The 15,013-nt window shown below is 45.8% G+C and overlaps 1 protein-coding gene across 2 annotated transcripts in view; it reads left to right on the top strand.

The window, feature by feature from the left end:
* The first annotated feature begins 4,065 nt into the window (after nt 1-4,065).
* PPP4R2 (protein phosphatase 4 regulatory subunit 2) overlaps nt 4,066-15,013 on the top strand; it is a 57,954-nt gene continuing 47,006 nt past the window's right edge. For both annotated transcript variants that reach the window (XM_070391036.1, XM_070391037.1), the window contains exons 1-2: nt 4,066-4,324; nt 5,205-5,286. In XM_070391036.1, the coding sequence (XP_070247137.1) occupies nt 4,291-4,324; nt 5,205-5,286 (116 nt within the window). In that variant the 5' untranslated portion in view covers nt 4,066-4,290. The remainder of the gene's footprint in view (nt 4,325-5,204; nt 5,287-15,013) is intronic.

The raw sequence follows: 15,013 nt of genomic DNA on the forward strand, positions 1-15,013 counted from the left end.
TGCAGAGTGAGCGGGGTCCCTCCGGCAGGTGGGGGTCCCTCAGCCTGGCCTGCAGGAATCAAGCTGAAACTGGCTCTCTGACATCCCCAAAGGGGTCCCAGATTGTGAGAGGGCAGTTCTCGGGTGACGCACCCGGAATCGGGCTCCCTCCTCTCTGGTTCCAGGTGCATCACCTGAGAACTGCAGCTCCAAGTCACCACAGCTTGGCAGCTCCTGCGTTGAGTGTCTGCCCCCTGGTGGTCAGTGCGTGTCATAGCTACTGGTTGGAGTGTCTGCCCTCTGGTGGTCATTGCACATCATAGCTACCAGTTGGACAGTCAAACGGTCAGACTGTCACTTAGGCTTTTATATATATAGATAAAGGAATAGTTTATGGATCTTTAGAGAGAGAGGGAGAGAAATATCGACTTGAGAGCGCAACATCAATGGACTTCCTCCTGCATACCCCCTGCCCCCTTGAGACCAAGCTCACAACTTTGGCATGTGCCCTGACTGGGAATCAAACCAGCAACCTTTTTTTTTTTTTTTTTTTTTTAATATATTTCTTTATTGGTTTCAGAGAGAAAGGGAGAAGGAGACAGAGATAGAAACATCAGTGATGAGAGAGAATCATTGATCGGCTGCCTCCTGCACACCCCCACTGGGGATTGAGCCCACAACCCAGGCATGTGCCCTTGGCTGGAATAGAACCTGGGACCCTTCAGTCCGCAGGCCGACGCTCTATCCACTGAGCCAAGCCAGCTAGGGCAAACCAGCAACCTTTTGACAGGACGACATCCAACCAGCTGAGCCATATCAGCCAGGGCAAATTATATATTTTTGTATCCTTATAAGTTCATGGCCCAGATGTCAGTTACAGTCATCCTAAGGGCTTCCTGGATTTGAAAGACCCACATCGAAGGCCTCAGTTCTCCCTTGGGACCTTTCCATGGAGCTACTCTAATTTTCTCATGACATGGCAGCTAGGTTTCTCTGGCATGCATAATTCGAGAGCTCAAGGCAGAAGCCACAGTGCCTTTTATGACCTAGCCTCAGAAGTCAAACACCATCCCTCCTTCCATACTTTTTTTTTTTAAATCCTCACTGGAAGGTATGTTTTCATTATTGATTTTATAAAGAGAAGAAGGGGGATAGAGAGAGAAACATTGATGTGAGAGAGAAACATTGATGTGAGAGAGAAACATTGGTTGCCTCCTGTACCCACCCAACTGAAGATTAAGCCTGCAACCTATATATGTGCCCTGACTGGGAATGGAACCCAAAACCCTTTGCTGTACCGGACAATGCTCCAACGAACTGAGCCACCCAGCCAGGACCCTTCTGCCATATTCTTATCGGTCACACAGACCAGCTCTGATTAAAGTGGGAGGATACTGCCCTATGGCATGAATCCCAGGAGTGAAGGATCACTGAGGGTGATTCTGGAGACTGGCTGTCACATTTATATTGTTTTCCTCCAAGGGAATTAGCATTAGTATGAGGCTTTAGCAACTGCAGATATTGGGATGCATGTTGGCTAGAGAACTTAAAGGAAGAAATCAACCAAAGGAAATAATTCTACAGCCTCATCTCTTTTCCTCTTCTCTCCTTGTACTCTCAGTTTAAGTCACACTGAATTTTTTATGGCTCTTCAGAACCCACCTGGCTATTCTCTCTCATTTTAAGGCCTGTGCACCTATGGTTTTTCTGTTTGAAAGCTCTTCCTCTCCACTTCACTTGGCTACTTCCTCATAATTCAGGACTCAGCTTAAACACCACTTTCTCTGGGAAACTTTCCCCGATTCCCTTAGGCTGTCACTGCTGTGTGTACTTTGTCTCCTGAAAAGGACCTTAACCAGTGTTTGAAATTCAGGCACCCACAAGTGAGGAGAACATCTGATGAAAAGAGGTGAAGGTGGAAGAAATTAGCATGGATGTTCTCTAATAGAAGTTCCAAAATTACCTTTTGTGATAATGGGATTTTTTTCATTCATGCTGTATAATGCAGAAGCCACTAGCCAATGAAGCTAGTGTGACTGAAGAACTGAATTCTATTGAAAAACTCAGGACCTGTATTGTCCCACACAGCTATTAAAAGAACAGACCTGCCTGGATAGACAGGGTAGTGGAGAGAAATGGAGGCTAAGCTTTGCTACATGGAGAGTAGGCCCCTTCAGACCTGAGGCAATCATGATAAACTAAATCCAGTCTAGGCAAGTGCTTGCCAAGTAGTATTACAACCTCCTGCAAGGCTATTTGTAATTGAACTGAATGCTCTGAACAATGAAAGGGTCTAAAGACACAGGGATTGTTTGTCTGCTGGTAATATCAAGAGAGTTTTTGTGCGTGTGTTGTTTATTTTTTGTGGGTCACTTTTTTGTGGGGCATGGGTGTAGGGAAGCTTTTGTCACATTTGCCACCCTGCTTCAGGGTCAGAACCACTATCTTTTAAGAGGGTCAACAGTTGTAATGGCTGTCTCCAAATTTGCACCTTTAAGACAAGTCAAGAAATAGCCTTCTTTCCTCCCTCCCTTCTCTCTCTTTCCTTTCATGGCTTTGTGCTAGGCTTTGAGAAGTGTTGACCCCAAGAAAGAAGTTACTTACCAAAAGGGGCTCCTGTGGCAAACTGGGCTCAAATTTAAAAGCACAGCCTAGCAACTGTGTCTAAACTGGGGCCTCTCACATGAACAGCCTTTCAGGGAAAATCATTAGTATGAGGCTGAGCCAACCTTTATAAAAGTGCCTGGAATTGTATTTCAAAAAATAGGACCAAAACTTTTTTTGTCAGATCAGAGCTGTGCAGCTATATCCCCCTTAGCATCTTCACCCCACCAGCCTCCAGAACAGCTCCATTCTGACCCACCATGAGAGTGCTTTCTAGATCAATCAGAGGGTGAGGTTTGGGGATCCTCATTTGCATAAGGATGAGCCAATCAAGGACCAGGGCTGCTGGCTCCCCTCTGACCCCGGGAGCCACTTTACCTCCCCCCCCCCTTCTCCCCCGTGAAGACTGTGCTTTTCCTACTGGATCAGAGATGTCCAGTCAGAGAGGTGCCCTGCAGCCCTGCTGCTCCACTGGATAAAGTTTCCTTCTTCACTGCACTCCAAATTGCTGATTCCTATTGGCATTGAAGAAAAGGGGGAATCATTCAGTATCTTTTTTTGTGAGAAGCTTACAGACAAGAGTAGATAATAAAAATGTCCACACACTGACTGGGAGCCAAATGTTCTGGGTTCGGTGCTGTTTTACAGACCAGTTAGCTACACCTCAGCTATGCGTTTGCGAAATGTCAGGGCTGGAGAGGACTTCTGAGGTCTCTGCCCTAACTTCCTGGGCGCTCATGTATCGTAATAAGAATTATGATGAAAATTACAGCTAGTTAACTGAGAGCTTACAAGTTCTAGACACTGTGCTAAATGCTTCATATCATTTCACTCAAGCCTCACGGCTATTTTACAAACTTCCATTTTCAGATGAGGAGCCTGCGCCTTTGCTCCCAGAGTTTTAAGTAAGCAGCCCAGGTCACACGGGGAGTAAATACTAGAGTTGGGCTTTGATGTCAGCTAGTTCCGATCCCTACGTTTTTTACTTTGCTGTTGAGGTTGATTCTCTTCAAGGGTGGGTCGGTCAGGAGCGTTAGCTTCAGGCAGGGAGCGTGCTGGTGACTATGATTCTAATACCGAGTGCAGTTCTGCCCCGACCTCAGGCCGCGACTCTCCCAGCAGCTGTGGGCGGCCCGTGCCGTGTCCTCCCCACTCCCGGGAGAGCGCGGCTCCGCGAGGATCCCAGCTGCTCGCAGCCACACGCCAGCAAAGGCAGGGCCCAGGGCAGGGGTCCGAGCCACCCACCACAGAGAGGCCAGCGCCCAGCGGCCCACCTCTGCCTCGCGACTTCCGCTTCCGGGTCGGCTCGCGCGTGCGCGGAGACGGCCAGGAGAGTGCACGGGGGCGACGGGGAGCGTGCGCTGGGACGTCGGGAGGGTGCGCGGGGGCGGCGGGGAGCGTGCGCCGGGACGTGGGGAGCGTGCGCCGGGACGTCGGGAGCGTGCGCGGGGGCGGCGGGGAGCGTGCGCGCGGTGACGTGCCGGCGCCATGTTGGAGGGCTGGCAGTAGCGGCTCGGGAGGTGCTCATTCTCTCGGTCTCGCTCTCTCGCTCGCTTCCCCGGCTCCCTTCGGTCCCCCCACCCCCTGGTCGCCTGCGTGCGGGAGTGTGTGCGAGGCAGGGGGAGGGCGTCGGGGGGTGGGGGTAGGCCTTCCGGTCCCCGGAGACCCGCGGAGGGACGCGGAGGCTGCGAGGGACTCCGGAAAGCCATGGACGTCGAGAGGCTGCAGGAGGCGCTGAAAGGTGGGGGTAGCTGCCGCTCTCCCTCCCTCCTCACGCTCCGCCGCCCTCTCTCCTCTCCTTCGGGGCGGGTGGCTCCTCGGGCCGGGCCGGGCGCGGGGGCAGGTGCGCTTCCCGGCTCCCCTCCCCCTCCCGCCTCCCCGGGGCCGGGAGCGCTGGGCAGCTCCCTCCCGCCGGAGTTGGGCTTTGTGTCCGCCGCCGGCGTCCCGCTGGGGGAGGGGAGCCGGGAGCTCGAGCCGGGGCCCTGATCCGGCCCCGCTGCTCCGGGCACTGGCTCAGTTCTCGCCAGGCCCCGCACGCCCGGCGTCGAGTTAGAGAAAAAAGCAAAGGTTTGGGGGTACGGGGAGCAACTTTAAATTGTGTCTCAGGAAATTCAGAGCTTCTGGAGTCACCATTCCATCCTAATGCTAAGGTGGTCGGTCGGCTTCCGAGCAACAGGTTTGAGAACTGGTTTTCTAACAGTGTGATAGCAGCCTTTGGAGAGTTGTGCTCTGGTCCCGGAATCATTTGGGGACAGCTGCGCGAGATGGCTGGGGTTTCCTCAAATGCAGATGTTTGAAAGGCAGTTGGGTAAACAATGCCTTGGGTCCTTGGACATTAATTTCAATAGGATTTTCAGATGGAGCTCCTGCTGTTGTTCCCCGGAACACACTGAGAAACATTGAGTTAAGGATGGTTTGTGAAGTGAGTGCCTTCTTTAGGCAGATGTTACATGGAAGTACAGCTAGGAGAGTTGAAGTGGCTATTTGGTTGAAGGCTAATTTTTTTCCTTTGTTCTTAATATGAGGAAGGACTGGAAAGAAACTTTGTTTTTAGAGGGCATTGGAAATGGTTGGTGGGCTGATGAGGAATACTGATAACTGTTCTCTCTTCCCTTACCTAGATTTTGAGAAGAGAGGGAAAAAGGAAGTTTGTCCGGTCCTGGATCAGTTTCTTTCTCACGTGGCCAAGACTGGAGAAACAATGTGAGTTGAAAACATATGCCTTGTTATAGACCGATGTATCATTCAAAATTGTTTGGGAAAGGGGGAAAAAGTGTATTTCAGAAGAACTGAATCTGTGTAAAGCCCTAGTCATTTAAAGCAGTTATTTAGTGCATATATACTTTATGCATGATTTGTAATGAATTTAAAAAATTTGTTAAACTTTTTAAAATGTATCTTATGCTTTGGTACATTTGGAAAACGTAGTTGTCTGAAAGAGCCAGAGAAAGGGAGGATGGGTATTCCGTTTATGACCCTTTTTTGGCCATAACAGGCTTATTTCCAGGATTTTGTGGCTTGATTCTATTTCAGATTCTTTTGTTGGTGGTATTTTCTCATATCGTCCTACATCCAAGCTTTTGTTGTCATATTTATGCATGTGGGTATTTAAGGTGTCAGTTCTATATATTCTCTTCAGAAACCAGGGTGATAAATCTGGCAGATTCCAGATGCTATAGTTTTGAGTGTCCTGTAAACTTTCTAGGATAGCTAACTTGTTATATCTGCTCAGCATTTTATTAGGCTTGTTTCCAAATGTTGTAAATCTGAAACTTAGACAATGAAGTTAGTTCTGTTTTCAAAAGGAACATTTCATTGCATTGTTGTATATTTGGTTAGCAGGAATTGTTTTCACTCTGTCAAAGTTAATTCCTAGAGAGCAGTGTAGTTTAGGTGACTTTCTTGTAGTTTTGTCATTGGATAGGGAGTGGGGAGCTGGAGGGAGAAAGCTTTCTTTGGATGCAGGGTTAATAAGTGGAATTTCTCTGGGCTCCCCTACTTCTTGCCTATTTTAAAATTTTCTTTTTGAAGTCTGTACTCTAAGAATGTAAGCTTCAACAAGTGGTGAATATTTTCTTTGGCTTTATTAACAAACTAGAGGCCCAGTGCATGAATTTGTGCACAGGTGGGGTCCAACTGGGTGCCCTGATTGGGGGTGATCAGGGGTGGGGCCAGCGGGGGAGAGGGGACGCAGGAGGTTGGCCAGCCAGCCCTGCCCCCTGGTCGAACTCCTGCTCCAGGGGACAATTTGCATATTAGCCTTTTATTATATAGGAGGATGCTTGTTACTCACAAGATTTGCTTATGGTTGTAGTGTAACCTTAACTAGCCTAATTTTATTTTTTTAAACTATATTTTTATTGATTTCAGAGAGGAAGGGAGAAGGAGAGAGAGATAGAAACATCAGTGATGGGAGAGAATCACTGCATGCCCCCTTCTGGGGACCGAGCCCACAACCCAGGCATGTGCCCCCGACTGGAATCGAACCTGGGATCCTTCAATCCGCAGGCTGACACTATCCAATAAGCCAAACCAGCTAGGGCAGTGGTCAGCAAACTCATTAGTCAACAGAGCCAAATAACAGTACAGCAATTGAAATTTCTTTTGAGAGCCAAATTTTTTAAACTTAAACTATATAGGTAGGTCTATTGTTATTAACTTAATTAGGGTACTCCTAAGCTGGCCTTTGCTAAAAACGTCCTCAATCTGATTGAGGTACGTTCGCTGAGGTCGACCCCTTCCAACTCTCCCATCCACGCTCGTCTTGTATACTTGTTTCATCTATCTCCTTCCATTCACCCTCTCTATACGTCCAAACCATCTCAACATACCTTTCTCAATCCTCGACACTACATTTTCTTTCACTCCACAACATTCCCTAAAATTAACTTAATAAACTTTACTTTTGTCACCCGTGCGCAATTTGCGACGCGACTAGCACTAACCACTGCACAATGAGACTGCTGGCTGACTGGCTCACTCAACTCTTACATGAATCACGCGCACCTCCCCCGTGCCGCGTCTCCCGTCACCCAACTGATCTACACCCCCCCCCCCCCCCCCCCTTCTAACGCCACTTCTTCAAAATAGACTCGCCCAGGCTGAAAACCGACTTCTGCGCATGGGCCACGAAGTTTCAATCACACTGTATGTGCGTGCCCGCAGGTGGTATTTTGTGGAAGAGCCACACTCAAGGGACCAAAGAGCTGCATGTGGCTTGCGAGCCACGGTTTGCTGACCACTGAGCTAGGGCATTAACTAGCCTAATTTTAGGAAGAAGAAGAAAAAACTCGTTGCTTTAGTGGTAACATGCACAAGCTGAACCTCCTTAATGCTTTATTAAAATTACCAGCCAACTTAACACATTGCAGACGGATCACGAGAATTCTCATGTTTTCTGTTCTAAGGCTTGTGGCCAATCACAAGAATTCTTTAAAATGATATTAGCTTGTAAGAACATGTAATAAATTCAAAATGCAATGGGTATTTAATTTTAAGTGTGCCTTTAACATTTATGTAAAACGTTTTTTGTACTCATTCAGTAGAAACGTATCTGGCCACTGGGTAAAGCTAGCAATAAAACTAGTAGTCCGCAATGTGTTAGGACTGTGATTATGATGTGTTGTTCAGTTTTATATTTGTATTTGTTGCATTTAAATAATGGAATCATTTAGGTTTTAGGGGAAAAAAGTCATTATAATCTCTAAAAAATTTCAAAATAACCGACTGGTGACCATATAGATAAGCTTAAAAATGAGTACATGTCCGGTTTCAAAAATAAATTGATGTCTAAATCATAAATGCTTAGATTGCCACTATTTCTTTCAAGTTGCTGTTTGGTGTATACTTACCCCTTTCTACAAAAAGTATTTTTTACTTTCAGAGTTTTGATACACAAGATTATGTTTAACTATTTGGAGATTAATACTTTAAAACCTCTCCCATTATTCTGCTTATCAGGTCTGTACAAACTGCCTTCCCTTTTTGATAAAATACATTGGTCATAAATGTATAAATAATTGAAAGTTTCTAAAATACAGCTTTTTAATATCCTGACTGGATTACCAAGTGGCTAGATGAATTTAACCTGATGTTTCTAGACAATTATTTTGTTCTTATTAGAGGACTTAAACAACGTGTCTCTGCCATCCCTATTAGGTATTTGTACATTTATTTTAAGAGTATTTTGTATTAAAACTAGAGGCCCAGTGCACAAAATTTGTGCATGGGTAGGGTCCCTAGCAGCCGCTGGCTGGGGCCTTCTTTCGTTCTGCGCCGCCCCCTGGTGGTCAGCACACTTCATAGCAAGCGATCGAACTCCCATTCGGTCAAACTCCTGAGGGGACGCTTTGCATATTAGGCTTTAACATATATAGACTAGAGGCCCAGTTCACGAAATCCGTGCACTCGATTTCAGGGGGTGTCCATCAGCCCGGATTGCGAGAGGGCGCAGGCAAGGCCGAGGGACCCCACCGGTGCACTATTAGGGCCGGGGAGGGACCACAGGTGGGCTCCAGGGCGTGTCCAGCCTGTCTCACTCAGTCCTGATGGGCCGAACCCAGCAGCAACCTAACCTACAGTCTACCAGTCAGTGTCTGCCCCCTGGTGGTCAGTGCACATCATAGCAACTGGTTGATAGGTCGGCAGTCTGCCCGCTGGTGGTCAGTGCATATCATAGTGGGCGGTTGAGCGGCCTTAGCATATCATTAACATATTACGCTTCGATTGGTTGAATGGCTGACCAGACACTTAGTATATTAGGCTTTTATTATATAGGATAGGATGATTGGTAGTTGTAGGTTGTCTATTATGGAAACATTTTTTTAAATTTATCATTTAAGCAACTGATGTTTATACATTTAGCTTTATTATACATTTAGCCTTTGTTGTTATTTTTTAAATCAACATGGGTATGCCTTAACTTTTAATACTGAAATTTGCACTTTCCGTCATTTATGGCTAAACTGAGCTTTGTCTAACTTTTAAGGTTATAACATAAAATGAAAATGTAAAGAACAGGAAGTCAGGTCTCATGTTTTAGGATGGATGAGTTGCTTAAGATAAGAATTCTATAGTTCTGTTTTTATTCTCAATAAGATGCATCATTAACAAAATAAATATTACAAACTTTGTTTATAGAATGAAAATCAGTCGGCAAACTGCGGCCTCTTGAGAGTGGCTCTTCCACAAAATACCACGTGTGGGCACGCACGTACAGTGCGATTGAAATTTCGTGGCCACACTCAAGGGGCCAAAGAGCCACATGTGGCTCGCGAGCCGCAGTTTGCCAACCACTGGCCTAGGCTATTCTTTTTTTTTTTTTAGTTGATTTGACCTTTGTGTTTTTAGCTTTAGAGAGATCTTAGTATTATAAGTACAGGTTCTTACTGAGGAGGAGGTTGGTGGAAAATTAAAAAGCTTTGGAACAATTTTCCTTCTTAGTCTATTAAAAACTACCTGTGAACATCTGTTGTAGGAAGTAGGGGAAGATGCCAAAACATGGGGTACCAAACTGTTATGAAGAGGGAGATAGCTTCTTATCTGTCCATCCGTAACAACCCCTGGGTTGTTTTTGGCAATTTCAAAAATACTACTTTTATGTTGAAAGGTTACTTTCTTCTGAAAATGGAGCGACACTTTTCCAAAGGTTACAGATTCTAACTTAATAAGTGCTGAATAAACAGAAACGTGGTGGTTTTAATAATGATATAAATAATTTGATGGGTTTTAGTTGCAGTTATTCTTCTTGATAATCAAATTGTCTCTTTGGCCAGTGGGAACCACTTCTAATTGATTTTAGAGTCTTTTGACTTGAGCATAATAGTCTTTGATAGAATCGTTATCTGTGGTATGAGAATATGTTCTAAGTTTATTTCCAGCCCCAGACCTGGAATCAGCCATTTCTTGAAGAAGCCCTGTCTTCTTTTAGTGGAAAATAGAGCTTAAAGACTACAATCTGGGTGCTAGAGATGCTTATTATGTTGAGTTGGTCATCCTAGCCCAGTGATGGCGAACCTATGACACGCGTGTCAGAGGTGACACGCGAACTCATTTTTTTGGTTGATTTTTCTTTGTTAAATGGCATTTAAATATATAAAATAAATATCAAAAATATAAATCTTTGTTTTACTATGGTTGCAAATATCAAAAAATCTCTATATGTGACATAGCACCAGAGTTAAGTTAGGGTTTTTCAAAATGCTGACACACCGAGCTCAAAAGGTTCGCCATCACTGTTCTAGCCTCTTCAATGGACAGAACTAGATAAAATACTTCATGATTCATATTGATACTTCAAATTCAAAATTAGGACTTCAGGGTTTTTTACTTCTTCCACACCAAAAATCCTGGTTCTTAAGGGCATAGTAGATTTAGGATATTCCGTAATTACTGACTTTAACATTATACACCACCAATATAATTACTACTAAGAATGTTAAAAATTTTTTTACATGCACTCTCCCAATTTTAGCTACAATTTAAAAAAAATTAGTTGGTGTCTACATTATCTGAGCATGATTGTTTATCAATCATTTACTTGTAGTTTTATATTAGTTATATATGTAGTGTTCACCACTAATCCTTACTTCGGTGTATCTGGTCAGTTTGGTTGTCAGAAGCTCATTATCTAGTGCAGTGGTTCTCAACCTTCTTAATGCCGCGATCCTTTAATACAGTTCATCATGTTGTGGTGACCCCCAACCATAAAATTGTTTTCTTTGCTACTTCATAACTGTAATTTTGCTACTGTTATGAATCGTAATGTAAATATCTGATATGCAGGATGTATTTTCATTCTTACAAATGGAACATAATTAAAGCATAGTGATTAATCACAAAAACAATATGTAATTATATATGTGTTTTCCGATGGTCTTAGGCGACCCCTGTGAAAGGGTCGTTCGACCCCCACAGAACCGCTGCTCTAGTGGATTCTTTAGGCTCTCGGAAACAGTATTTACGGAGTTCTTGTGTGTTGCTAACATTTTGTGCCTGTGTTCTTGAAGTTCGGTTTGTCTGAAAATAAAATCTTTATTTTACATTTTTTGCCATTGAGTAGGTTAAATATGTTAATTTCATTGTTTGTTCCCCTCCCCCAATTGAAAGAGTTACTGTCAATAATCTGATGATAACCTGATTTTCTTTACTTTGTAAACCACCTATTATTTTTGCCTAGATTCACAATGGATTTTTTCTTTAAAGTGCAGTAATTTTTCTAAACTACTAGAGACCCAGAGCATGGATTCGTGCACCTGTGGGGTCTCTTGGCCTGGCCTGTGGGAATTAGGCCAAAACCCGCCTCTCCCAAATCAGGAGAAGGCGACGCCCCATCACAACCGACAGTCGGACATGCCTCTCACAATGTTGTTGCTGCTGCTGCTGTTGCTCCGTGACATCTCTCTGTACTGTGGCTCATACTTGACACGCTGGGGTTGCGCCCCGGGTTCATGATGTTCAAGGCCTGGCCCTGGGGGTTCAGGCCTCCCATTGCTTGCTGCTGCGGAGGGACAGCAGGTCGTGCCCCGCTGGCTTGCTTGGCATTCAGATTCAGCAGGCTGGGCTAGAGCTGAAGGCTGGGCTGGCTGGCCGCTTACTTGGCCATGTGCTATTTGATGAGAGCTGCCATCAGCTGAGGGTTTGACTTGAGGATGTTGAGCATGTGCTGCTGCTTGGGGAGCTGGGAGACTTCAGGAACCGCAGCAGGTCCTGCAGGGCACCTGGAGAGATGTTCTGAGGTGGTTGCACCTTGGGTCTGCATAGACATCACGGGTCTGGGCATGCCTCACATTGACAGTTGCTGGGGGATGGGTGTCGGCTGCCACTGCTGGGGGTTGGGGGGCAGAATAACAGGCCCACTGACCTGGTTGAGTCACATTCAGGCGCATGGGGGCCATCTGGCTCTCAGGGGTCACTGAGCCTCAGGGGCATACTGTTGTTGGTGCTCACCCAGTACAGATGCTGCTGCTGCTGCTGTGCCTCATGTGCAATCTGCTGGGCGCCTCCACTGCTGCAGGAGGGCTTGGGCGGTGGGTGGTGGGGCTGGCACCTGGTTAGTGGGCTTCCCAGTGCAAACTGTGGTGGGGGCCTGAGTTCTGGCCATGCTGGAGAAGTCGGCTAGTGACATGCTCACAGGCAAGGTCTGGAGCATAGTCGGGGCTGTGGTGTCCAGGGTGTGCTGGGATGCAGTGTGGGGGATCGGGTTGGTGCTGAAGGAGGGGAAGGAAGACTTGGCTGAGGCACAGTGCGGGTGTTGATGGTGGCATCCGCTGGCGCATGAGCTACGTGTGCTGCCGGCGGTGCTGTAGCTTCTGCTGGCTGAGCTTCTGCTTGATGTTGAGCCAGTAGGGAATGGGGCATGTGTTTTTTGGCAGTGTTTGGCATGGTAGCAGCAAAGGTCCATGAACTGCTTGCACACTCTGCAACCTCCAATGGCCTTGTGCTGGCAGCCCTTGGTGTGCTGCACAACCCACCTCATCTTCTGGCAGGACGGCTGTGGGCACTTGGCATTGCGGCACTGGCGGGCATGCCTCAGGGACTAGATGCAGCATTGGATGGCCTGGCACCTCCACTCCTGGAGGCTCCTGAACTGCGGCTCACCACCACCCCTGCGGGAGCAGAGGCAGCTCTGCATCCGCCACTCCTGCTCCCGTGGTGGCCCACCTCTTCTACTCTGGCTCCAGCCTCCTCCACTCCTGTTCCCCTGCCTCCTCTGCTCCGGCTCCCGTGGCGGCCCGCCTCCTCCGCTCTGGCTCCCCGGCCTCCTCTACTCTGGCTCCGCAGTGGCGGTTACCGCCTCCTCCCCAATGGCTTCCTTGGCGGCGTTAGCGCTCTTTCCTGAGCAGCCAGCAGAAGAGTTCTCAGGACCCCCTCCTGCCTGGACTCGCCAAGAAACAGGCTGTTTTGGAGTCAACTTTTATTGTACTTGCTGCGGCGACGGAGCAAGCATTCCGCCAGGCTGCTCACGCTGTCCGCTCTCAGTGGCCGCCCTCTGGGACTGGAGGACTCTGGCGGGGCGCCGCCATCTTGTGGCTATGGGCACCGCCATCTTTGTGACAGAGTGATGGTTAATTTGCATATTTCTCTTTTATTAGGTAGGATGCTAGTGGCCCGGAGCACGAATTTGTACACATTGAAAGGAAATTAATTAGAAGAAATATTTTAATATCGTTATTCGCCCTTTCCCTGTAATAGAAGTGTCAACCAAATTCACAATCAACAATGACAGATCGAAACACTCACATGCAATTGGCACCAGCGAGAGCATTATATGTATCACGCATGTGTGTCAACTTAGCCTTTTATAGATATAGAACAAACTTGCTTAATTAGACCTGCTTTCTGATTTAGCTAAACTTTTTCCAGCCCAGTGAAGCACCCCAACTTCTCTTTCAGGTGATTGTCAGTAACACAGCAGTAAATATCAATATGAAGCAGATTATTATTGTAGATCACGCAGGGAGAACAAAGGGTAAAATATTTAGCTGCAGCAGTGTTTGACTATATTCTGCACAGTGAGGAAACCTGAAATCATTTTCAAGGTCCGCCGTTTCTTCTTTTCAGTCAGGTCAAGTTTCTAAGCTTTTAAAATCTCTGTTTTCTGGCTAATGAAAAGAAAATAGAATTCCACTGAGTCTTCTATCTACCTACTCCAGGACTTCTGTGAGGATCAAATGAGATGAGGCATAGGAAACGCTTCACAGACATTTGGTTAAAGTGTAAAATGTTTCCACTTGGCTATAAAGCAGGTCCTGTTCCTGTGCTGAAGAAACTGCAAGGAGGCTAGTCGCTAGGGAGAGGAAGCCGGGTGTTGCTACGTGACATCATTACCTGGACGGTTGGACGCTTAGCATATTAGCCTTTTATATACATAGATAATTTGGTACTACTCTGTGGCTTGTCTTTTCATTCTCAACAGTGTCTTTCAGAGTGAAAATTTTTCTTTTAATTCCATTTTGAATTTTTTTGAATTTCCTCCTTTGAAGGACTGTATTACCTGTTACGTTCATTTGTTCTTGTGCACTTTCTAGTTTAGTCTTTATTTCCCAAAGTAATTTTTTTCTTTTATTTCAAATTCTTTGCTGAATTTTATTGCTTCATTTTCTAATTCTGACTTATATCATTTTTCTGAGTGTCTTTAGTTCATTTTGAAATAGTATCATACAATTGTGATCTGATTTTGGACAAGTCCAAAATTTTTAGCTTCCTTTTGTTGTCTATAGGGATGTTACTCTGCTCCTTATTCTCCACTTTTTCTTATAACTTCATATTGAATATATTTTGTTGTGTGTTTTTACATGAAGTTAGTTTTCCTGAACTTTGAGGAGGAGGCGCATGGTTCAGAGTATCTTTTCTAACTTCCCAGAGCTCTTTCATTGTTTTTTTTGTGAAGTGTTTAAGAACATGGCAGTGTCCTTTCTTCTCTACTTCTACTTTCATTTAGACCTTCGTCTCTATTGTTCCTTTCTCATTTTGGGGTCATTTCTGGATGGGAGTTGGTTGGATCACTTTCAAGAACTCATGGGGGCAAGATGGCTTCTTCCTTTCATCTCTCCCTGCATGTCTCTTCTGTGGGCTCACTTCTGGAGTAGGCAGAACCCATCTCATTTTTAGCTGCTGTTCCCAAATTGTCCTGCCATGACTTCTAGTCAATACCTATTGGATTTTTGTGGTTTTTCTATTTATTCCTAGGTCCTTCAGGTGCACCATGACTTTTCTCTGCTTTCTCTGCATAGGTCTTTCTTTTTCTTTTTTTCGTTGCACAGGTCTTGATAATGCACAGGTCATGCGACTATCACTTGCTCCTGACCCATTTTTGGGTGTGTGTGTGTGTGTGTGTGTGTGTGTGTAACTACCTTGTTAGCTAGTTTAGTTTAGTTGTAAAAGTTTTTGTTTATTGGTTTTAGGCTTTGCTGTCTCATTGTATCCGATA

Source organism: Myotis yumanensis, unplaced genomic scaffold (assembly GCF_028538775.1).
Source record: "Myotis yumanensis isolate MYYU_CA2020_CCGP unplaced genomic scaffold, mMyoYum1.0.hap1 SCAF_14, whole genome shotgun sequence".
In the NCBI taxonomy this organism is placed as follows: domain Eukaryota; kingdom Metazoa; phylum Chordata; class Mammalia; order Chiroptera; family Vespertilionidae; genus Myotis; species Myotis yumanensis.